The sequence below is a fragment of the Podarcis cretensis genome, assembly GCF_951804945.1.
Source record: "Podarcis cretensis genome assembly, chromosome: 2".
NCBI lineage: Eukaryota > Metazoa > Chordata > Lepidosauria > Squamata > Lacertidae > Podarcis > Podarcis cretensis.
The window spans coordinates 48,409,000-48,435,370 of record NC_137171.1 but is presented as its reverse complement, the minus strand read 5'-3'; the positions used below and the strand labels follow the sequence as shown (position 1 = coordinate 48,435,370).

The 26,371-nt window shown below is 40.9% G+C and overlaps 1 protein-coding gene across 19 annotated transcripts in view; it reads right to left on the bottom strand.

The window, feature by feature from the left end:
* Positions 1 to 26,371, bottom strand: part of TENM2 (teneurin transmembrane protein 2) — a 716,795-nt gene that overhangs the window by 190,030 nt on the left and 500,394 nt on the right. For all 19 annotated transcript variants that reach the window (XM_079964734.1, XM_079964747.1, XM_079964745.1 and 16 more), the window contains one exon: positions 15,821 to 16,055. In XM_079964734.1, the coding sequence (XP_079820860.1) occupies positions 15,821 to 16,055 (235 nt within the window). The remainder of the gene's footprint in view (positions 1 to 15,820; positions 16,056 to 26,371) is intronic.

Below are 26,371 nucleotides of genomic sequence, written 5' to 3'. Positions count from 1 at the left end.
TTAGCTGTACAATGTCATTTTTGAGGCAAGGCGAAAAGTAGTGTACACCATTGGTTGTAATGAACAGAATTCTGCTCAGGCCCATTTAAATTAACAAATATGGCTAGTCTAGGTTCATTAATCTGTGCAGAACATAGCTGGATCCAACCCAGGATTCCAGGTGTGGCTGCACCATAATTTGTATTATGGCATTATGATTATTTTCAATTCCTTACCTAATGATTCCTAGCACTGAATTTTTCACAGCTGCTGGATCTTGGGTCGGCATCTTAATTGAGTTATCCACTATAACTCAAATGTTTCATTCCTGGCAGTAACCACCAATCCAGACCTCATCAACATATATGTGAAATTAATATTTTTGATCCCAATGTGCATCACTCTACACTTACTTACATTGAATTGTATTTGGCATTTTGCTGCTAATTCACCCAGTTTGGAGAGATCCTTTTTGGAACTCTCTGCAATCCCTTTTTGTTTCAAGCACTCTGAAACATTTGGTACCACCAGAAAACCTGGCTACCTCACTGTTCTCCCCTAATTCTAATTTGTCATCCAAATATCCAACCACCTCCCGGGCCAGTCTCCTGCTACTAATGTATTTAAAGAATTTTTATTTGTTGGTCTTTATGTTCTTAGCAGTGTGCTTCTCAAATTCTTTTCTAGCATTCCTTATTGTCTATGCTACGGAAATAGCAGTACTCACAGAGAATTAGGTGATAGGAACCTTGGTGATAGGAACCTTTCCAAAAATAAAAACACCAAATAGAAGGCCAACCAGAAAACAGAATATTATCGTGCCATTCAGGAAAAAATCCTAACATTATAACATAAAAAAATAAAACCACCACCACTAACAATAATAGAAGTAGTTGTGTGATATAAAGAGAGCTTCATGACTGACATATTGTCATTTCACCTTAAGAGACCTAAATAAATTTGCATACAAAACCGGTAGAATTGATTCTAAATAAGCCTTTGTCAAGGCAACAGTTTCCTGGGCACACTGACTGATTCTAGGAAGAGCCAGAGTTCAGTAATAGACAATGTCCCAAGTTTAATTCCAGTTAAAAGCAGAGGATAGCAGTTATGTGAATAGCCTCTGCCTGAGGCCCCAGAGACCTGTTGCCAGTCACAGGAGACAATACTGAGCAGGGTGGACAATTAGGCTGCCCTGGAATAAGACAGTATCCGAAGTTCCTATGAATGAAGGCCACAGTCACTTCATTCTTTTAAATATCCCCACCCTCGTTTTAAAAAGCTGTATATATCGTATTTTTCGCTCCATAAGACACACTTTTTTCCTCTTAAAATCTAAGGGGAAATGTCTGTGCGTCTTATGGAGCGAATGTGTGGTCCCTGGGGCTGGGGGGGGGGGACCAGGGCTTCCCCTGCCAGCCCCGACCTGCTCTTTGGGGCTGGCGGAGGGGACTGGCGGAGGGGGAAAGTGCTTCCCCGACCTGCTTTTTGGGGCTGGGAGTGGGGGAAACGCGGGCTTCCCCCGCCAGCCCCAACAAGCTCCTGAGCAGCTCTGGGGTAGCCCGCGAAGCCTCCACAGGGCAGCGGGGAGCCTTCATCCCGCTGCCCTGGGGAGCCTGTGTGCGGCTATCCCTGGCTTTTGCGGGAGGTGGGGGAAGGGACAGAGCGAGGCTCTCTCACTTCCCCCCCTCCCGTAAAAGCCCCCAAGAGCTGCATATTTTGTTTCTTGAATTCTCCCCCCAAAAAGCCTTATGGTCAGGTGCGCCTTATGGAGCGAAAAATATGGTAGTCCACATAATTGACCTTGCATCACTCTTAAACTTAGCTGACTTTTGCATAATTAATAGCATAATTAATAGCAGACTAAATGCAGTAACAGAACTGCTGATTTGGTTGATACAGGTTTAAGAACATGTATTTATTAATTATTGGAATTAAATTAAATACAGTAACACAGCTCTTGATCTAGGTGATACTGATGTGAAAGAAACACTCTTGATATACTAATTAGAACTGGCACTTAAAAGAAAATTGTTTCACACATGATTTTCAAGCATTACCCAGGGGTTGCTGTCAGCATTAGATGCCAGTAAAAGTTGCAGTTATCCTAAAATAGATATTAATAGCCCTGGAGTTTCAACTAGTAACTATTTGATTAAGGTTTGCTTTACTTATTGCTATATTGGGAGGGCAGAGGAAGTGAGAAAACATAATCCATTAGATGATGTGTAGGATCCATAAATGCAATTAGGCTATATACGTAATTTCTTCTTAATGTAGATGCCTCAACCCTATTTTAATGACAGTCCTGCTATTAGGTATGGTGACATATCCTGCTTCAGGGACAAAATTTGAAGATACTGTGTTGTCCATTATATCTTGCGTGTATGTGTGGATTTCCTAGGTTAAATAAAAACTGTCTCTGCGTTATTTTCACTATTTACCCATCATTCATGGGAACAGGCATACCTGTTGAAGCCACAACAGATGCAAAGCACATGTTCATATTTTCTGACTGTATTCTTAATATGTTTTAACCTGTTCTGGGAGTCATTTTGGTTGATCACATTACATAGTTTAATTGTACTGGAATTTCTAGTGAAATTAGATTTGACTTACAGATACCAAAAGCTCTACTGTTTAACAAATGAATGTGCACTCTCTCTACATGCATGCATGATACTACATAACTTTCATGCAAGGGATACCTTCCACAGAAGGCTATTCACATATAAAACCCCTTAGGAAGAAACAGGAGTCATGCAGAATGGTGCTTTGCTCCTTAAGACTAGGAGCTGGTTCACACATTCAACTACAGCTCATCAGCTGTACTATAATCAAGTAATGTCCACCATGTGGGAACCAGCTAGAGCCTAAAAACATGGAAGGATCTGAATGTACAAGGAGAAAAAGAAAAGAATAGAAAAAGGCAAATATTTTCACATTGTTTATGAACATTACCAGTCCTTGGAACAACGATATCTGTTCTTTGTTTCCTGAGCATTGAGATTAATCCATTCCTTTTCTTAAAAAAAAGCAGTGTCTGTGGCATATGATACTTAGCACTACAGATAGAAAGGTTGGTTATGGAGGATGTCATAATGAAAGACAGGAAAGAAGAGAATCTGTGTAATAGCACACTGGAAAAGAATACTAAGCATGAGTCATGTCTAGAAAGTGAGGAGTGCACACGGGGAGCTAGCAGAACTCTTTGTGCTCCTGAAGCTGTAATTTTCTAGGACAGCAGCTTCTTCTTTGTGGAAGGGAGATTGCAGTGATATCTTAAGTATCTCACCAAAAATATAGTTAACAGCTTATTAATCACGCTTCCATCTGTAACAGTCTCTCTAGAAATAAGCAGCAACATACAGCCATTTGCAAGTGGGTTAGAAAATAAATATAAGTTTAGAGGAGAATAGTCATAATCAGAACAAAAGGCTAAAGAGCACAACCTTCTTAGGATTACATTGAGGGTTAGAAATGGAAGCAAAGCTACTATTCTTTTAGAATAGTATTGACAGACTCTGATTTCAATGAAGATAAAAGCTTTTAAATACACTCCTATTTCTACCATACTGGTATTGCTTTGCTTCCCCTTGCCAGCAGGAGCTTCATAGCACTGAGCTGATGCCTGATACAAAATGCTGACTCCTGGAATAACCATGGTGTGCCATTCATGAACCCACCATCTGAAGTGTGCCTTCCCTCTCTATCTTCCCCAGTCTGTCATTCCCCCCCCCCCCACCAACTCCCAGGTGGGAGTGGGAAGGCAAATTAGACATCACTTCCAACTTTAGCAGGACTGTCACCTCTCCTACAATGCCTCTATTAGCAAAGGCCCAGTGGGAGAGATCCTGGTGACTTTTTTATTGTGATTTTACTCCTGCACTAGGGGTAGCCAACATGGTGCCCTCCATATGTTGTTGAACTATAACTCCTATGATCCTCAGCCAACGAGGCCAAGGAACAGAGATGATGGGAGTAATAGTCCAACAACATCTGTAGAGCACCACATTGGTTACCCCTGTCCTACACTGTATTTTAAGAGCTTCCCATAAGTAGATGAAAAGTCAGTAGGGGATGGACAGATGAGCAAGGTTACCAAGAAGTCCAAAGAAGAAATCTGTAGTCAGAAATCACAAGACCCTCTGATAAAGGAGATGATCAAACTCCCTCAGGTGAGCAGTTCATTATACACAGTAGGATTTCAAAACAACTTTCAAACCTGGATGCCTCTCTTGCCTTTGAAAGATGACCATCTGTCATGGATAGTTGTGATTCCTGCATGGCAGGGAGTTGGACTAGATGACCCTTGGGGTCCCTTCCAATTCTACAATTCTATGATAAGGGCCTGGTTTGCTCAACACAATAAGCCAAACTATGGCTCACCAGGAATGTGGCAACATGTGGGCTTTTGGAGAGCAGATTGCAAGCATTTTGCTCCTCCTGAGTCCTTTTTTCTTCTATGCCATACTGAGTTGAGCTGAGCATACTGTCCAAAAACTGGGCTTGCGGTTATGCTCTCTCCTTGTGAACCCCAAGAACAAACCTTAACCACAGCTTGGGGTTAGTGAGGAAAGAGCTTAAATCACAAGCTGGGGTTTAGCTCAGTGTGGCAAGGGAGGTAAAAGAACCACGGGGAACAAATTATTTTTGAGCATCTTCCCAGAAGCTCATACCAATAAGGTGCTACTGGGAGGATTTTATTTTAAATTTTGTTTCGACTATGGCAGACTATGGCTACCTACCTGTAACTAGAAGTTTGTGCAGGCCCTGCTAAGTCATAGCATGGATGAGTGTGTCAAGTGAGCCAAGTCAGCAGGGAATAAACTAAACTTCCAAAACAAAAGCACAGTGCCTGGGTAGAAACATTGGTCTACTTGAAGACATCAATATCAAATCTGAATTAAAAAATGCTACTAATGCTACATCTTTATTGGTCTATGCAATATTCAGATTAAATAATAATGATAATAATTTATTATTTGTACCCCGCCCATCTGGCTAGGTTTCCCCAGCCACTCTGGGCAGCTTCCACAAAGACAAAAAATACACTAATATGTCATACATTAAAAACTTCCCTGAACAGGGCTGCCTTAAGATGTCTTCTGAATGTCAGGTAGTTGTTTATCTCTTTGACATCTAAAGGGAGGGTGTTCCACAGGGCGGGTGCACAACAGGAGCGGAAGTTAACCTAGAACAAGGTCCTAGAAAATGGGACACAAATTCTAAGTCCTTATAACCAAATAAAAAATGTCTATTTAGGGCATTGTCACAGACAGACAGGCGCCAAGTGAAACTGATACACTAGCTGCCCAAGTGCACATCTTCATGGGTAAAGATTACACACATGCCTATCTTACACGTGTGTGTGTGTGTGTGTGTGTGTACTGGGAATCCACTACTGGCAATAGATTCCCAAGATATATTTACATTATAAAATATATGATCCCAACTCATAATGCTGTATGCTCTTCCTCCAAGGAAAATGTAAGAAAAATGTCATGTGTGAAGCATCTTGAATTCAGTAATTAAAGAATGAAACAGAGGATTAGAATTCTATTTCAAGTGTATGTCTCCAGATAGATAAGCATATGCACAGATAAGCTGTAAGTACAAACATATGGAGAGGCATCTCCTTTGTCCACACAAACATATGCCCATGGTCACAGATAGGCACAACTTGCTGTTTCAGTATGTTTGCTGGCCTACAGCATATAATCAATATTCAAGTAACTGTTCATGGTTTGGTAGCCAATGAAATGCCATTAGGTAGGGAAACAATGATTTAGAATCAACACATATATATTGTGGCACTTAATACCTACTCAAGCACATTCTGAAGCCTTTCAGGAGCAAACATGTTTCTAGCACAGCTTTATCTAAAACGTGGCACACCAGTCTTCCAACGGTTAATGTTTTTTTTAAAAAAATGCTAGTTCCTTAGGCCACAGAGGCAAAGCTTTTTTAAAAAATAAACATAAAAAAATGCAAGTGTTAAGCCAGGCTGTCAAGTGCGGTGCCTTAAGTTCCAGAATAGCTTGTCACTGCCATCTTGGTACTCTTAACACAGACACATTTGGACACGCAGAAACACAGTGCTTGAAAGTTGCCTGACAGGAAAGTAGCATGTTAGACTAAAAGGCAGGTGCCAGTTTTGAGGCAACTCGTTCTGTCAAAGCATTAAGCTAAGCCTAAAGGGACATATGTGTGCTGAGAAAATATCTTAAATCAGGTAGAGGAACAATAGAATTGCTGCTGTAGCATCACATGTCTAAATAAGTGGTAACACCTTGCGGGGAACTAGTTCATTTTCTACAGCTGAGATGCTATTTTCCTTGTAACAGGGAAATGCTGACACTTGCACTCCATAGGTCTATAGGGGAATGGCCTTCACCTAGTCAGAGATCAAAAAGTTTGATTTTGCCTCAAGGAAGGCACATGTACATTGCCACATTGTGGGGTTTGAAAAATCAATGAAGACAGACACTTGCTTTTCCAATTGATAACACAACATAACACATGCTCATCTTTTTATTATTATATCTGTTTATACCTCGCCTTTTCTCTGACATGGATTCAAGACAGCTTACATATAAAAATAGGAAGAGCTAAAAACATAGAAAAAAATTAAGAAACAATTAAACATTGATATCTACTGATCTATCGATCTATCATCTAACTAACTAACTAACTAACTAACTAACTAACTAACTAACTAACTAACTATCAACTACATATATCAGTGCTTTCCAAACTTTTCATGTTGGTGACACACTTTTTAGACATGCATCATTTCACAACACAAAAATTAAGTTTTACTAGCAAACCGGAGGCGCTCTTCAGCGGTGGAATGTGCCTGTAAGCCGCCCAGGGTGGGTGTATGTGTGCACCCAACCCCCCTACAGCAGGGGCAACACCAGCCCCAAGCAGCATTGCTCCTCGCGCCACCATCCCCGGATCTGAGCCGTGTAAGGTTGCTTGGGCAGAATGGTGTGGAGACGCAACAGCCATGCACCCCAATCGAAGGGCACATGGTTGCCACATCCCCACACTGCCCTCTCTGAGCAGCCTTGCAAGGCTTGGCTCTGGGGAAGGCAGCGCGGGAAGGGCGTAAGCATGCACCCCTCAATCCCAGCCTGGGATCGTACGGCTGCCGCATCCCCAGCAGCCTTGCAACTTGGATTGCAGCCTCAGTGCCTGCTTTTGTGCTGATAACGCACAGTTGTATGTTTCGTGTTGTTTTACTTGCTGCAAACCTGGAAATAAGTTGTCCTTGTTCTCTTTCTCTTTGTTTCTCTCTCTATCTGGTGAGGTGCTCCAAGGGTTAAACTAGAGATTGTCCCATTGCCTAGAGAGGCCCAGAACTCCTGGAGAGACTATTTTTTTTTGGGGGGGGCATTTAAATACTACACTATTCTGTTCTAGCCACCCTGGGGAGAAAATAAAATGGCTTTGGGATCTTCCAGGAGTAGTGTTGGTGGAAGTTGGTGCATTTGGAGGAAAGGTGAGTAAATAACTGCGAAAAAGGAGGATGATTTGTTGCTGCTTTTCAGAGACTAGAGTGGGGGGAACTGGACTAGAGACTAGAGTGGGGGGAACTGCGAGGATGCAGATCAGGAATCCCATTTCTTTGCAACCATCAAGTTCAGCCTGGGAGCAAGACATTTGCAAAAAAAAAAAAAAGCATTAAAAGGGTTCAGAACTGTCAGATCTTTAAATCCACCCCCTGTAGGTGTTTGCTTTTAAATGGTGGTGTTGACCTGCAGGAATCAAGGCCACTGGAGCTGCCATGGTGATCAGCACAGATCACCTGCCTATTTGCTGTGCACAGAACTGTGTGCAGGGCAAGGCTGTGATGCTGAATAAACGGGCTCTCCTGAATAAACAGACTTTCCGGGCAGGAGCGCCTGTACACCCCTGGCACTGACCCCTCCTTGTGTGCCAGAACCCACCCACCCACCCAGCACGCACAGACCCCTGACAGGCCACAACCGAAGGAGGCGCAGCAAGTGGAGCATGTGCTGTGGCGCAGCTGGTGGGGACAGGCAGGCTGGGCAGAAAAGGAGTGTGCTGCCCCGCAACCCAAGAGGCTTCAGTCGCTTCAGTGGAGGCAGAATTCTCCTCAGGTAAAAAGACGGGAAATCAACTGGTTGATCCAGCGTGGCACAACTTAGAGTTCCTAAGTCTGGGAGCAGCCACCAAGAAGGCCCTCTCCCACTTCCCTTGCAAGTGTGCCTATGAGGGTGACAGGACCAAGAGAAGGGTATTGCTTGGTTCATGTGTGCACTAATATAAATAGGAATAAAATGGTCTAAGGATGTTGTACTATGAATCAAGCTGTCATTTACCTATACAGTGGTACCTCGGGTTAAGTACTTAATTCGTTCCGGAGGTCCGTTCTTAACCTAAAACTGTTCTTAACCTGAAGCACCACTTTAGCTAATGGGGCCTCCTGCTGCTGCCGCGCTGCCGGAGCACAATTTCTGTTCTCATCCTGAAGCAAAGTTCTTAACCTGAAGCACTATTTCTGGGTTAGCGGAGTCTGTAACCTGAAGCGTATGTAACCTGAAGTGTATGTAACCTAAGGTACCACTGTATATAATTGCCTACTTGACATTTCTAGGGTATATTTAAGATCATGTTAATCTTATGCCCAGAATTATCCTTTTCGAAAGAACCTAGATGTGATCTTCCTTACAGCACACTTTCTGCTCCTGTAGTGTGATGAAACAGAATGTGGTGAAAGCTCTGGATTGCTGTCAGATATGTACATATGGATGAGTACAATATAAAATGAACTGTCCTGAGAAGTATTTTGGGAGAGAATGCAATGAGCCAGCAGGCATGCATGTGTACCTACACTGAGTAGAAGAAGAACTTTCCCACTGTGTGTTGCAGGCACAAAAATAACATTAAGCTCCAGGCAATTCTCTTTGAGCTTCTACATCTGAAGGAGGAAGATTATTTTTTTAAATGAGCTGTCAGACGCCTTCTGACCTCACAGGGCTTCTTGCCGATAGTTATAATGTCCCAGCATACCATGCATTTGTTATTAACAGTATCAATAAAGCTAATATCACGTTGCCCTTCAGTGGAGGGTTGTGGGGTTTGTTTTGTTTGTTTGTTTTGTTTGAATGAGGCGAATATGAAAGCTACTCATGTTAATTAATGAGTTAAGCCTCATAACCTCCCCCGAGAGAAGGGCAGACTCTCAAGCTTGTTTAAATCTCCAGAAGGACATGCCTTTTCTGACTATCAAAATAATAATAATAATATCACAATAAATAAGACATTCCACCTCTAAAATATTATTACATTTTAAAGCTTGTCATTAAGGGCCATCACCAGCCAGTTAATCCAGAAATAATATGATTGCCACCACCTACTCTTCCTCAAAAACAGGGTCCGTAGACTCAGAATCAGAGTGCAAGCAAAAAAAAACACATACGCAAAATATTTCTATCCTGCTCTCAGCAGAAAACTAAGTATTCAGGTATTAAGTCCACTGCTGCAGAAAGTCATTCAATGGAAAGTGGAGACATACTGGCAAGCCTCATCCCCTCCAGTGTGATATAAGACTATAAGAAGAGCCTGCTGGATGAGGCCAGGGTCCCATCTAGTCCCATATCCTGATCTCACAGAGGCAAACCAGATGCTTATGGGAAGCCTACAAACAGCATCTGAGCACAACAGCATTCTCTCCAGTGGTTTTCAGGAACTAGTATTTAGAACCACACCATCTCCAACTGTGGAGGTAGAATGTATCTATCAGGGTCAGTATCCATGGATAGCCTTATCCTCCATGAATTTGTCTTTTAGAGCTATCTATCATTGCTTCTTGTGGGAGCGAATTTTACAGTTTAGGTGTTATGTAAAGTATTTTCTTTCATCTGTCCTGAACCTTCCAACATTCACCTTCACTGGATGGCAGTGAGTGCAAGTTTTATAAGACAGGGAGAGAAAATTGTCTCTATCCACTTTCTCCATACCGTAAGTAATTCTATACACTTCTATCATGTCTCCTCTTATTCACATTTTCTTTAAACTAAAAAGTCCCAAATGCTGTAACCTTTCCTCATAGGAGAGTTTATCCATCCCCTTCATCAGTCTGGTTGCCCTTTTCTGAAGCTTTCCCCACTCTGCAATACTATTTTTAAGGTGGAGAGACCAGAACTGTATGCAGCATTCCAAATATGGTTGCACCATATATTTATGAAATCATGATACTTGCCATTTTAATTTTAATTTCTTTCCTAATGATCCCTTGCATGGAATTTGACTTTTTCAAATTGGCTGTACACTGGGTTCCTTAGGGTTCAAAATCATGTGTGAAGGCCCTATGAGTAGAGGAAGCTCCTCATTCACAAATTTAGCCTCCAGCCCATGCAGCGCTTTTTTAAAAGGGGCAGGACTTAACATTGCACCTCCTCTGTTCATTGTGCAATTGTCTTCACATGAGTAAAATGAATATCCAAATAGGGCTATAGTTGCAATTTTCAAAAACACAAGCCTCCCTCACACCATTGTACACATTGACTAGGGTTATGATTTAAGCATATTTTATTCATTTGTTATCTTGGTAATATTCCTCCAAGGAATATTTCCCATCACTATTTTACACTCACAACAAGCTTGTAATGAAGATTGAGAAAGATGAGAAATATTCACTGGCCCAAATCATTCAATCAGCTTCATGGCTGAGAGGGAATTAGCCATAGAAGCCATAGAATCATAGAGCTGGAAGGGACCCAGAGGGCCATATAGTCCAGTTCCCTGCAATGCAGGAATCCTGTCTCTGGATGCGCTCAAACCACCAACTTTCTGGTTAGCAGCCAGACACACTGACACATTGTGCCATCTTACAATGCAGGCTGCCAGGTTCTGCACCCTCACTGCCCCTTGACTGGACAGAAAGAATAGAGCAACACAGTTTAAACTGGGTCAAATAACGCCACGACTTTACTGACTACAGATGTAAGAGGTTTGACAATTACTTCTGACCCGCCTGATGGAAGTGAATCAGGGTCAAATCGGCAATGGGGGAGTCCTATGATTTACATCAAATAGGGGGGACCCTTGCAGGGATCGCCGCCTTGAGCAGTGCTGTGGCCCAAGCCCTCACCTGGGAGTACGAAAAAGCCACTCCTCCCGGATCCCTTTAACGGGATACCCTATCTTTTGGAGGGCGGGGCAGAGACTACAACTGAGTGCAGGGGCCAGGGCAAGGAACCTTAAATACACTGGGAGCGGACCTGAGGGATGCCTATGTGCTCCGTCAGGCCTTCCCTCAAGAAGAACCCTGCCTCCAAGCCTGTCTGTTATTGGCCAATCTGCAGGCAGGCTTGGATCCACTTCCCAGCCGGTGAGGTCAGCATTAAGCCCCAGCATCCAGAGGCAGAGGCAGATCCACTGGGGAAGGCAGTGAAACTTCAAAGCACTGCTGAACTGGGTAACGGTAAGTGGACTTATACAACAGCAACAAAAAGTAGGTTCTTGATAAAAAGTTCTGCTATTATAAGGTCCCTAGAAGACCAGAAGTATCTGCCTAGTGTCTGAAATTCATTAAATAAATAAACAAATATTTAAAATTACGCAAAACCCTGGTTACTGACAAAAATGAAAGAAAAATATTCTTGCAGTGCTCAAGAATAGCCCTAATTTCTCTTGCTATTTAAACTTTTGTCTTTCTCTCCAGACTAAAGCATTGCTAATTACAGTAATGCAGACTTAATTCATACCAATATAAATAACACCAGGCAGGCATCAGAACTGGCATTAGGACATCATGCAATCTTTGACAAATATCCTTTCAAACGAAATCTATAATAGCTTTTGGGTTACCCTAATTTATGAGCCATTATGCCTTTGATTGGCATCTGCAAATGGCCGATGTGTGGTTTCCATAACAAAGGAGCCTAATACATTGAAGGCAATGATGTAAACTTGCACTGTAAAGCATGGAACCATCAACAGAGCTCTCATGAAGAATATTTCAAAGTAATTAAGCCTTTAAACAAAAAACTGTTTCCCTACTCAACGTCAAATTATGTTATCTAAAGCTGAATATTTGTTATCAGGCTGCTCATAATTCACCTCAATAAAAATGACTGTTTGAATAGCAATAAATTGACACGACCAGACTAGAAAATGTGGATCTTTTGCAAAAAGGAAGTCAACCAAACAGACAACCAAATAAGAAAACATAAAGTTTCGTACCTAATGGTGAAACAGCAACTACTGAAGAAATGAAACATAGCATCTTTGTGACACAGTCACATCACTTTAGTCAAGGATATGACTGCTCTCTTATGATAAGTACCCCACTTCCAAGTAAACACTATCAAAGTTTACAAGAGTTTGCAAATATTTAAGGAAACCAAATGCTAAATAGTTGGGGAGAATTTCTGTACACGTAATTGTATTATTTTGTGCTACATAGGGAAAACAATGTATTTCATTGCAACACTTAACTCTAAATGTCTGGGGAGAAGTTATACATAAACACTTGCATCAGTTCATGCTAAAAGGGGGGGGGGGAGTGAACAAAACATAATAAAAATAAACTTTCGTTCCTAAGAGGTGTTTAGTATAGATCGCAAAAGTCCCAATATTGAGATTAATAAGCTGCCACATTTCAAGGAAGACCAAGAAAACATTGCAGTGCAATGTGAAAAGTCTGTGGCCAACTGGGAGTACAATGTCAATGAAGTAAGCTAAAGTCATAAAGCATGATTTCAGGGGAATGAGTCCTGTTGTTTCTCTGATTTTCCCAATAAAAAATTACAGGTGGTAGTATTTGTAAAAGAAGGAACTAAATTATGGATTAATTTTAAAAGATATAGGTATATTGAGATCAAGTGACAGAACTTAATTTCACAAGAAATTGAGAACACTTAAAAGCTCTGAAAAGGTTAACCATCTCATGATGAACTATAAGAAACTGGGTTATCTGCTTTTACTGTTACTTTAAATATAATTCACTTCTGAGTAAGATGAACTTATGATCATAGCACATCACATGTATTCCTCTACAAAGAATCGTCCTATGGTTCCAGTATCATGAACAAGAAGAATTCAGCAAATGCCTCATGGAAAAGGTATATTGTGGATGAGAGAGAGAGAATATATTTTAAATCTTAGTCCACAGCAACTTCTACAGGCAGATCCACTGTGTCCACAGCCTGTAAGCTAAACCTCAACAATGTTCTGAAATAGCTGGATGCCTCATAACCCTTTGTAATCTAATTTTAGAAATGGTAACACTGAGAAACTTGGAAGGTTCAGTGTGTCAAAATAGGGTCAGAATTTTCATCAGTGCAATTCTCAGCAATAAGTGCCAGATCCACTATACTACCCAAGATTAAGCCACAAATTGTAGCTGACTTATTCCCAACAAATTTGGCAGCAAAGAACAAGGCCTGGGCAGCTGGCCAAAACATCCTTATCCCTTACAACCTTCTTGAGTCAAAGAAATATGCTCTGGGGGGTTCTGTAGTTGAGACTACATTCACTTATTGTGTCTATGGTTGCCGCTGGTTTGTGATAGCTTTCCTTTCACCTTTGGCCTTGATTCTCCATGCCTCACAAACTTTTCATGGACCCTCTGCAATAGGATGACATAAAAATACTAAATTACAGCTATTTAGGAGTTTAGAGTTCTCTTTTCTAAGTCTACTGCAGTAGAGCTAAGTGGGGGAAAATCTTTTACCTTCCAAAAACACAGAGATTGACCATGAAGTCTTAGATATTTTATTTCACTCCCAATATTAACCTTTTAAAGTATTTGATAGTATTCAATGACATTGCTTTCAGGAGTGAAGGGAATTAACATAAATTCACTGTTAAATCTTACCACAAATATTTTTCAGAACAAGTTTTAGAAGTGTCAAGGCCACCATTAGGTCCTGTCCAGCCACCAGTCTCTAGCCTTTCACCGGCATTCTCTGAGTGAAATCTTGCCAAGGACTCACTACAGTAGTAGACAGGTGCAAAGCCTTACCACCCTAATCTCCCGTCTCATATCTGAATGCCTGATTCATTAGGTTTCATGTCCGCCCATGTAAATATCCCATTTCCTCACTTCAGCTTCTATTTTGACTCATTTGGACACTATGTGCACATCTACTGAGACAAACTGTGTATCCTGTTACCTACGTTGGACCTTTGCAGTAATTGTTGCTGCTTCTGTCATACTGCTTCCTCACTGTTAAACTTGTTACCCCTGGAACTATGTTACAACACAAAAATGACTTTCACTTCTTAAATGAAGGCATCTATGTTGCATCAGGTACCACATCTCCAACCCCTAACCTATTCAGACCATAATTTCATTCTGCATTGTAACATTTTAATTAGCAAATTCGGGGGGGGGGGGAATTGTCATATCGAAAGGGATTTGCACAAGGCTTCACCAGTTCATCCAAATTCATCAGTAGAGATGATGTCGGGGGAGCTAGTGAGGTGTACTACTAGGATGGGATGTTAAGAACTAGCAATAATTTATCCGTGGGGAACTGGGAACTAAACAGTGCCAAGGAACTTCGCCAGAGCAGCAGGTGAGAAAGGGATTGTACAAATAAAACAATAAATAAAGAGTTATGACTATTCTGGCATTTTGAAGAATCTCAATTTTTCTGCATTCATAAACTGAGGATGAATTTAATAAAAGAAGAAAACATATATAAAATATAATAATAATGGAGGGAATTTACAAACAGTAAATTGTATAATTTTTTCTATGTGTCATCAGTTAACAAGCACAGTACCTTTTAAACATTACTGTCTTCCCCACAGACATCAAACTGACAGTATGTACAAAAGGGATTTAAGTGAGCTTGTACGTTGTATGAAATATAAATTAAAAGTATTGTTCTGTCAGTCTTGAATCTGGGATTGTTTCTCCAGGTCTCCCAAAACACTGTCAGAAGAATAAATCAGTATTCAAATAAAGCAAACAAAGATAAGCTGAGCTGACCAACATTTGTTTTTAAATGAGTTTATATTAGTTTAGAAATTAAATACAGTAGCGGGTGAAATTACTTCAGAACACACCTAAACCACTGTCTTTCCATTTAGGCATATTCTTTTGTTTTTGAGTAACACTTTCCTTACTATGGGCACAATTCTATGGGCACAATTCAGCCAAAGTGAAGCATCTAAGTCCCATTGAGATAGGCACTTACTTGAATGTCTCCCATTGGAATTAATGGGTTCTCAAAATGCTTAATGTCTGACTAGATCATATCTATAATTTTATGAAGCACTTAAGTATAACTTGATAACATTTGATTATAAGTATCTAAATAAAATTGCTGCTTATCAGAAACAATGTATCCAAATATTGGTTAATTATCCCAGAAACCAGACTCATACACTAATCCAGTTCACACATAATGATAAGGCCAAACCATGATTTTGCACTAATGTGAAAACATGTGAAGTTTGTGGCTGCTGCAATCATCCCGAATCCTATGCTGTTATGCTACTCAGGACTAAACCATAATTTGGTTGAGCATTATATCCAAACATGGGGTCACGGTTTGTCTCACTCTTGACAAGCTCTGGGCTGTAACTAAGGTTTGCTCTTGGATTCCTAGTCATGGTTCGTTTGGGGTGACACACCACAAGCCTGGATTCAGACATAATGCTAAGCCATGGTTTAGCCATGGATAGGCTACAGGAGGAGCACAGGGGCCATAATCTTTGCTCCAGAAACATGAGCATTCAGGATAAGCCATGGTTTGGCTTAGTGTTATATATGAACTGGACCAATGGCATTCAAAGTCATAATGCCTTCCAGTCAATTTCACCAAATGTCAATCTTTTATTGATAGCCTACCTGGTCTCAAGTGGCACATTGCTATTAAGCACCCAGCTGTCCTGTAACTGAACAGATTCAGGAGTGGTGGCTAGATCATTCGGAGCAGGAGCTGGTGCATGGATCTGGTTCCGTCGATTTGTTAGGGAGTTCCTGTTGAGGGAGTTGGCAGAAGAGTGATGATGGGATAGAGTATGATTGTGAGGTGGTGGAAGAGGTGGTCTCAGAGTTGACTGGCTGTGATGATTTGAAGGGCCTAAAAGGGAAAAGAGATGTAATAAATAACTACGAATTTCCCAATATTTTGGGAAACAATCAAACCTAAACACTTTAACCCAAAACTATGTTCACTTACCAAGTAAGTGTTCTTAGAACTATGTTCTAAAGGAAACAGATAAACTTCAGCTCTTTTGAAAAGATACCACTTAAGAACAGAAGCAGCTATGTGTATATGAAAAATGTTAAGCAACTCTTTCCTTTTCACATTGGCATCTGATTCTTTCTTTAATCCTGATCCACAAGTCACCAGAAAAGCATGGAAGTCACTTGCCTGACATTTAGTCTCATGCTACTCTAAGTAACAGCTTAAATAGGATATTATGTGAGTCTACCTCACATATTTTACACATTGCCAGAGCAGTTTGGCTTGGACCAGAAGAACATGGCTCCTGTACCATTCTGGCAATGCATTCATCTGACTTTAGATCGCTTCAAACCATTCTGGTCCACAGCATAATTTGAAGGCACACAATATAGTAACCTTTCCGAAACTGAGAAGGTTTTCGTCTGTTCAGTGCCTTGAAGGAAGGTTGCTAGGGAACACAACATATACCTACTCACCTCCAAAAGAGAGAGAAAAAAAAGATGGGATATAAATGTTCTAAATGAGTAAGTAAATAAAATGATGTAAAATATTCCTACTAAAGTAACTGGAGTATTTAAAAGTACACGGTCATCTAATCAATGTGCTTAAAATCTACATTTTTAAATAATAAAGGTGATTAGATAATTTGTAAAAAAGATACTCTACATTATGTAAGTCTTCAAAATGAATGGAAGACAAAAAAGCAAATGTAACAGGCAAGTGAAATATTAATATCATGTTTAATAATTACACTAATTTGTAAATTTCTAGAGAACAATAATTAGTAAAAATAACATTAGCAAAATCGTAATTATACTGATGTATGTTTATTTTGGGGGCGCAGGTGGCGCTGTGGGTTAAAGCCTCAGCGCCTAGGGCTTGCCGATCGAAAGGTCGGCGGTTCGAATCCCTGCGGCGGGGTGCGCTCCCGCTGCTCGGTCCCAGCGCCTGCCAACCTAGCAGTTCGAAAGCACCCCCGGGTGCAAGTAGATAAATAGGGACCGCTTACCAGCGGGAAGGTAAACGGCGTTTCCGTGTGCGGCTCTGGCTCTGGCTCTGGCCAGAGCAGCGATGTCACGCTGGCCACGTGACCCGGAAGTGTCTCCGGACAGCGCTGGCCCCTGGCCTCTTAAGTGAGATGGGCGCACAACCCCAGAGTCTGTCAAGACTGGCCCGTACGGGCAGGGGTACCTTTACCTTTACCTTTTTATGTTTATTTTGAGAAACATGAAAATACATTTTGTATTTAATGAATCAAATAATTAGAGAAAATATCAGTGAAGAAAGTGTTGTAGTTAGGAACAAAGGTTTATGGCAATACGTGTTCTAAACAAAAGTTGAGGAATTTAAGTTATCTTTTAAAAATATGAATGCAGCTAACTCACATTTTAAGTGGGAATGGTCGGAATCACCCTCTGCCTGCAGGTTGAGGGCTATCTGTCCTACTTTGGGAAGAAGACAGGAGGCCCTAGGACCCTGCCAGTGCCACACACCTAGGCCTCCTTGCCAAGCTGGGAACAGATGCTGACTGAGCGCTGCCTTCCCAAAGCTAGGTAGGGAGTGCTGGTGGGAGTAAATAAATCAAGAGTAGGCTTCCTCTGCTCTCCATTTATTCCTCACCCACCCATGCAAAGTTGTGACCATATATATAAAATAAGCGCAAGTTGCAAGTTACCTGTATATAAACTTTTAAAATATGAACTATAGGCTTCTTCAAAAATGCTGAACAGAAGACCTGTGGTTTAGAAGCACCACAAAAAAGATCATATACCGGTAGTTAACTTTTGGAGTGGAGTGCACATTCTAACAATCTATGCGCGGACAAGAGCGAAAAACCGTTCTCACAATCAAACCTAAGAAGTGTTTGCGTGGACAGGCGGAGTCCCCAGATCCCGAGTGGTCCCCCCCCCGTCATGTGGAATAACGACTCTAGACAACGTGCTATGGGATTAAATTGGCCACAACTTTATTAAATTTCAAATGTGGGTAGACCTTGGCTCAGGCATTGGGCGTTCTCCCTCCCCAGCCGGGGACCTAGGGAGCATCAGGGTTATCCAGTGTGTGTGGGGGGGATGGGCCGGCTCTGGAGAACATATGTTCAAGCAGAGATAGCCGCCCCCGTTATGCCGCCGCAGGGGAGAGCAATGACGACCTTTCGGCGTACGGCCAAAGCCTCCCTTCAAAAACCCCTTTAACGGGGAACCCTGGTATCGCCGCCGCAAAGAGGAAGATGGACTAAAGGATTCCGCCCAAGGCCTGATACCGCCAAAGTTGTGACGTTTTGCTACGGGAAAGGCGAAACCTGCCAATGCAGGGAAATTCCTTTCCGGCCCTTTAACAGCGACCTTATCGTAGCAGCGCCCGCATACCTGTGGAGACAGGTTAACCTGCAAAACCTATGAAGAAAAGTTAACCTGCAAAAGAAGACATTAACTGAGGGTGGGTAGGGTGGGAGAAGCTCTGGAGCCAAGTGAGGATTACCAGGTAAGATCCACCCTCTATTGTGTGGGCAGGTAATCCCTCCCCCTACCTGGCCTGGTTTCCCTGGCAACGCTTCCCCCAGGTGGGATTGGACAACTCACTGGGGTAGGCGGGGACCTCCAGGTATCCCACCTGAGGGAAGGCAAAGCCTATGCTGATGGGTCCACTCCAGGTCCAGGGCTGCACGCGTCCACGCAAAGGGCGCCCCCCGTTTTAAGTGGGGAGCGGTCATTGCAAAACTGGCTATGGGAGTAGTTAAATTCCTTCTCTCTATGTCAAGAGCCTAAATAAAAATCACCTCTTCAAAGCTATATCCATTTAATTATTTTTCTCCACATCACGATTTCAACAAAAATCACCTTTTCAAAACTGCTTTTATCAGTGGGAGCTTCCCTAAAAATGCTACTAGAAGCTTTCAAGAAGTTGTTTTTGTTGGGATTATGGCAAGGAAAGGGTTAAACTTCCCTCCTCAAACCCCCCCACAGTCCATGGCTTTTAACATAACACACAGCCTGTGCTGTCACCACCACTTTGTTCCATTCACATATATAATAAGGAGAATGAGCTGCAGAGACAACCATCAGAGAAGCAGGAATGGAAACCTCTATACAAATTATTTACTAAAGGTGCATACCTAAAAAGTGTTAACTGTGAACATGAGAAACAGATTAAAACACATATGTAAGGCAATAATCAGAACCAGGATTGTCTGAAGCTCCTTGCTGAGTGTATTCTGTGTACACTCAACTAGAATATACTAGTTTACATTGTGGGGAATGGCTCCCTTTCCCCTCTCATCTCTTCATCAGTCAGTAGAGAGCATTGTAACTATTTAGTGTGCGCTGCAAGAACAGCTGCTGCAATCTGTTCTGTATTTCCCAATATGAGGAACAGTCACCACCAGGGAAGGGCCTAGGCTATGCTACAATAAAAGAAATACTGTGGTTCCCTAAATCATTTTCTGGACTTGACCTCTCATTGAGTAAGCAGATGAAGGAGATCAAGGCAAAGAGAGCCGGCGAAATTGGTTTTTATAGTGGGCTTAATCATATAATGTACACAGAAACTTGTCATAGGAAGAGATAATGTATATTTCAAAACTGCAACAATAATGAAAAGTTATATTGTTCCTTAAGATCTCCCCAGTTATCATAGTAAATGGGTATTTCAGTGTTTACTACATGTCCAACCAGAAAAGTCTGTCTTGAAGAATGGAGTTACAAAAATGCTTTCCTAAATATATATAAAAAAACCACACACACAGGATAAAAAGGGTTGTTGTTTGTTTGTTTTTTAAATGGATACATTTTTACTACTCCTACAAATAAGTTGGAAGGAACACAATCAAGTGTCATTTTCCTATATATGTTAATAATTTATTTAAAGTAGGGGAAGCAACCAACACAGACCGTCACTTTTCTAGGAAGATCCCTCAGGTGTCTTTGAAGCTCTCTATGCTAGAATAATTCCTCATGCTGGTAGTTCTTCTAGAGCTGGGGGGGGGGGGAACTAGATCAGCAACTAGATCAGTGGGGAACTAGATCCTAGGTTCCCTCACCCTCAGCAGGCCATTTTGACCTGCCATAAAGCAAGGGATGCCTACCTGTTTATCACCTAGCACCACTATGATGCCAGGTAGCCAATTTTTCCTTTGTAGTGCAGGAAACTGTCCTAGCAAGCAAAATTCAAGCCTAGGCAAGCAAGGCTTGAAGTTACAGCCAATCAGCTCTACTTTCTACAGGTGATCCCAAGCAGCTTGAAGTCTCCAGATTCTATAGACAAATGTTGAATTATCTCCACAGCCCACCAACCACTGGCATTTGGCTTCCAGTCATTCACACTTGCTCCTCAGGCATGCACAGCTGGCCAACGCCTACCCGGCCTGTGTCCCTGTTATAAGGCCCCCAAACAGCATGCTTACCACCATTTTGGTCCCCCAGTAGTACAGCAGGTACCAGTCCCTTTCACTTCCCCCTGGATACACTTTATTCAGCAGCAATGGCACTTTCATATAGGGAGTGAGCTTTGGGCATTGCATTTTGGGAGATCCAATATGGCAGCTACCCAGCTTTTTTAAAATCAACCTATCAATCAACAAAAGCTTTCAGTCCCAGCTTTATATCTAGTAAATACATTTGAGTGGGTGAAAGAATGCAAATGCACGCATTGCACATAAATTTAGGAAACGTTTGTAACATTTTTCACTTCTAATTAATTCAGCCAATATCCCTGAAATAGCTTCGACACACTGTGCACTAATTATGTATTTTATCCAAACATCCTTACAAAATTGTAGATATAGATCATGGCTCAACAATATAACGACTTGTTTTATATGGGAATAAGATAATGAAATGTGTCTTAGCTTTATTATATTAGAAAGTATAAACGAACAACAGTCATGATCCAGGAAATAACTTTAAACATTTTTGGGGGAGGAAAGACATTAATAACATTTTTAGGGTTTTGTTTGATTGTATTAAAGTAGAAAAATTAGTTATTTACCAATTTGTTTGTACACTACTTCCCAAATATATTCATTACAAGAGCTAGCATTTAATAGTATTCCTCTTTTTATATTCATAGGTAGTCTTCCTAGTTTACATTTAAGAAGCTCAAAATTGGCTTAAAATCATTTTTAAAGAACATGGTAGTTACTGAATCAATAAAACGCTAACAAATAATAAACATTATTATTGCTATGTATTAACAACACAATACTGTGTTTAACACTGTTTTAATTGTTGTCACCTGCCCTGGGACCTTACGGTGAAAGGCAGGTAAACACCAATGTCACCTTAATAGATCAAATTGATGCTTGCAAGTATGCATTAAATGACACTTTCTACTTATTCTTTAAGTATCTGCCCATGTAATCAGGTTCAAATTGCTGCTGTTACCTTGTTAATTTTTAAGTGGTATTGCTTTTAGTTATGTGTTAGCCACTCTGAGATGCTTTGGCCTTATAAAGCAGGGTGTATATCTTCAAAACTATAAATAATACGGTTTACATACCACATTATTATGTACCAAAGCAATTATATTTTGGTGTATCTCTAAATAAACTATTCATGTTTCTTCACACACACATTTGCTATAAGACTGTAGTCAATTTCTAATTTAGGTTTTTATTTCAAAACTGGAAATAAAGGTGAGGGGGTAAGAGAAAGCAAATAATCTACCACCACCAGTCACCAGTACTATGTAGAGGCTTCAAATGAAGATTTGAAAATTTACCATCTTACCTAAGGGTAAGCAAGTGGTAACAATTGCATCATCATATGTAACTTTCTTGATCACGGAACTTCAAGAGAGAATTCATTACTCATATAGCCAGGGTTAAGCATGGATTACAACACATATCTTACAATATGTGGTGCTGTGTGGATTCTTCCTATTGCCTCAGCAGTTGGAAATGTAAAGATGATAAATAACTTGATGGGATAGCAATAATTCTGTTCTCTGAAGAAGTGAGGGAACAGTGTTTTAACAGTGCCGTTATGTGAAGAGATAGATAGATGGATGATTGATAGATAGATAGATAGATAGACAGACAGACAATTAGACAGACAGATACACCCCCCCTAAAATTCAGCAGGCACTATGAGATTGGTTTCTTTAAATAAAAGCATAGATGTGGAATTATGTCTCTTGGTGTGTGTGTGTAAATGAATTTTCCAGTTTCACTCCTTTTAAAATAATTTTTGTAACACAAATGCTTGGAAGCACAAGGAGGAGCAAGTGAGAGCAGGGAGCTCATGAGACCTCAAATGCTATCTTAATAATGGATAAGAGATCAACTGTACTATGCTATACTGATGTTAGGTGTATTAGTCTTAAAGTAATAGTTTTAAAGCAAACAAAAATCAGATGGATAAAACCAGATCTAGTGCTTACAACCCATTTTTAAAAGGCAGCATTTTTGAAAACTGATTTTCTGGCGATGACCCACGTATATATTAATTTTATGTGTGTGAAATAGAACCGAGTATCCGAGTTATATTGCAAACTAGTGGAGCAGGGATGTTGTGTAAAACTGAATAGAGTAGTATGTCACAAGCCTCCATCCTGAAAGTGGTGCTACACCTCCCCTCTTCACCTTCTTCAAGGATCAGGAAGTTATCTTAAGGCACAGAAAATAGGCAGGGGATTTCAGGGACTCCACAAGTCCTGGTAGAGTGGTCCCCCCCCACCCCAGCAGGGATGAGACTAGGATCATCACTCGCAGAATTCTTGCTGAGAAATAAACACTATTCACATCATTTCTGCTAGGGAGAAGGTATTCCAAGGCAACCATACTCTTAACTACTCTGCTATAATGTATGGTTATTTCATTGTTTCAATGAAAGTATATGTGTGGTGTGGGAGAGTCCTAAAAACCAAGGTGGAATTTAGACACATACAAAAACCACTCTGAAAATGATTTTTTTAAAAGTATTTTTAAAAATTCACTGAATTTTCCATGAGGCTCACCATCACCGTCAAATTGTATATTGCCCTTAAAACACACTTAAAATGGTTTATTTGCAGCTGTATAGCTGAGTCCCAAAGGAGGAACTAGAACTACCAGCTCACTTTTGATATTTGACTGGATTTAGAATAGGGATTTGCTTTATTTATTTCGTTAAATTATTTAGTTCTAGTTTGGTCTATTCTAAGTGATTAACAATACATCAATACATATATAAAATATCCAGTTAAATAAGAAAAGGCAACTGATTTTAATGCAACACAGCATTATAACTTTAATCTTGGTCACCAAAGCCAACCCAAGTAAAAAACACATTCGTTAAAATCACACTGCTAAGAATTGATGCGTCTCTACGACAGAGGGAAGCTTTCCTTCATGTTATTCCAATGTCCCCGATAGTACAAGCAAGAGAATCATCTCTACCAGACTGAGAGATTACAATGGCACTTGGAAGAACTAGTTCAGGTATGTTGGTACAATGCATAAAACTACTGTTCAAGTCAAAAGCCAACACAGTTTTGTTTGAAGATAGCAGGTGGCTTGGTGCTGACCCTGGAAGACTATTTTCAGCAGGTCATCCCAAACAAGAGGTGTGCTATAATTTATTATTTTTGCAAGGGAAACAATAATAAACAGCACTACTATATAGAATGTGTCGTATAGCGGTCCAATCACAAAGTTAGTAAGGCATGATAAATGATTATATAGCCTCTTTCCTAGAATAAGCTGAGGAAAACAGCTGTGGTGTGGAAAGTGGAAGTTATGAACTCCCTAATCTGATGAAGCTGCGTGGAGAACCTGCACAGATCAAACGCCTTCAAACATATAGTGGTGTTAGAGGTTGTTGCCCTCTCTGTTTCCCCATGCATAGGAGGAGTGCAAGGGCCTTTCCTTTCCAAAAAGATGCATAATTTGATCTTCAAGCTTGAAATTGCAAATCAGGAATAGAAGATTAGCTGTGGAGAGTTATTTGAAGTGCATAGGGTGTTTAGAGTCTAGGCATTCACTCTACACCCTGACTAGCAATTCTAGCGCAATGCTTGCAAATGAACACTGGGAATTACAGGTCTACTATCTTATTCCACATGCTGTCCTAGTTATGTTGATAATACTTCATGCCTTTTCAGTTGCCTACAGATCTCTCCTAAAGCCAAACACCATCTCTTGACTATTGTCACTCTTAATTTTCTGCACCATTTTATGCAAGAATACTGACCTACCACTTTCCCAGCATTATCAAATCACTTTGCAAGCTGAGATACTCTGGCATGTGCACTATAGACTCTTGCTAAAACCGCACTACATAGGGATTTCAAAGATAGCCTAGTTAATCTCTCACCTCAAAGCTTCACTTAAAATCCTGCTGAAATCAGGAAAAACATCTGTGAGCACAGTCAAATTGCAGAGCAATCTCTTTTCTGTATCAAAGTTCCATACCAACAGAGCCTCTGAAATGCCACATTGGCTGTAGCTTACTCATACTTACTGACAGAATGTGATGTGAGCTTTAACACCCTTCATTAAATAGCAGCAACTACAATGACCAATACATGGCTCCATTCCTAAAAATAGCTATGGACATAGAGCAAATGTAGAAAAATGAGGCAAAGGTAAGTTACGAAATATGCCGAACGCCAGTATTACTCCCAGCTAATTTGTAATCTTGTTACTTTAAGGCAAAGCATCAAAATTGCTTCAAACGTATACATCCAATTCATCAGTCCAGCTCTGGGAGCTGATAGAACAAAATACCTCGCTCATTCAAAGTAGCTGTGTGTGCCAACAGTATTTACGCTGCATATGATTTTAGCAATAAAAGTACAATGTAAATTTTTTCTCCGCTATGGTAATTTGAGCAGTTCCAGATACAAAACAGAACTTCTTAAAACATGTAAAGTTTGATCCCAAAAGTAGATGCACTTAAAAACAATAAAAACAGTGATATCCTCCCTTTAACAACCTAAAAATGCTCTTCTACAAAAACCGTTTTGGCTAAAGTTCCAGTCTGTTGACATTTTTCACACAAAAAGATCATTAGCTGAGCACAGCTTGAAAATCTGATTGTTCTCTAGATGGTCCATGAGGGAGCCTGAAAATTGTCACAGTGATGTAAGAATAATTGTGTTAGAAGGTGGCTTCTTTTCCAGCGCATTCTGAAAATGAGCACTGCTGCCAAGCACATGCCATCCAAGATGAAAAATTCTGGAATCAGGTGCACAACTGTTTCCCCCTAGAACGGAACTTGAACTATACATTATGTTTTCATGTAATCAGGCTACCATACAATGGATATAACAGAAACACTATTCTTACGTGGCTTAACAGCGTATCAACTAACTCTGAGGGCCAAACAAGAAAGTTAAATGTGTGAATGCAATAAATATGCTTATGTTTTGCAATTTAAATAACAGCCCGGGTAGTGGTGGTGGAGGGGGAACAGTGTTAGGACTGCTCTGTTGCAGTGCAAACGAAAACCACCCCAGCTATTCCATTGATAAAGGGTTTCCTCTTCACATGCATTAAGGTTAAAATGAATGGTTTGCAGTGTTCTGCTGTGTTCCCTCTAGCTTGGCAGCCCTTTCTTTTCAGACATCTCTGAACATATGGCTGATGAGCAGGACTATCATGGGAGCAATGATTTGATGGGACGCTCAGAGTGTGCCCCCTGACAAGGGTATTATGGATTGTGTAGGTCAGTGGCGTAGCGTGGGTTGTCAGCACCCGGGGCAAGGCAAGTAATTTGCGCCCCCTAACCTGTGGATTTTTGCACTCGAGTCTCTTCCACTAGATTAGTTAAAGAAACCCTTACCCCCTAAGAGAGTGAGTGAGCCAGGTAGGGGCAGAGAGTTGCGAGTGCGAGCGCCCCCCCCCAGATGTTGCGCCCGGTGCGGCCGGCCCCCCCCCCGCACCCCCCACGCTACGCCACTGGTGTAGGTATAATGTGGGAGAAGGCTGTCCTGTAAACCTGGAATGCAATTGTGTATACTTTTGCTTCTATAAATATATATAATGCTTGGGTAAACAGTAGTCACTCCAGACATAAATCTCTTTTTGGAGGAAGGGCAGGATAGAAATTTAAATAAACAATAAATAATGCTCTGCAGCCCTGCCCATCCCATGCACAGCCATGCTTTTTTATTCAGTGAGAATGTGTGCTCATATGCACCTTCACATACTAAAAAATATCAAAATCACTGATGAAACATACAGCAGCCAACCCATGGAAAAATAGCAAAATCTGCTCATCCTTACGTTA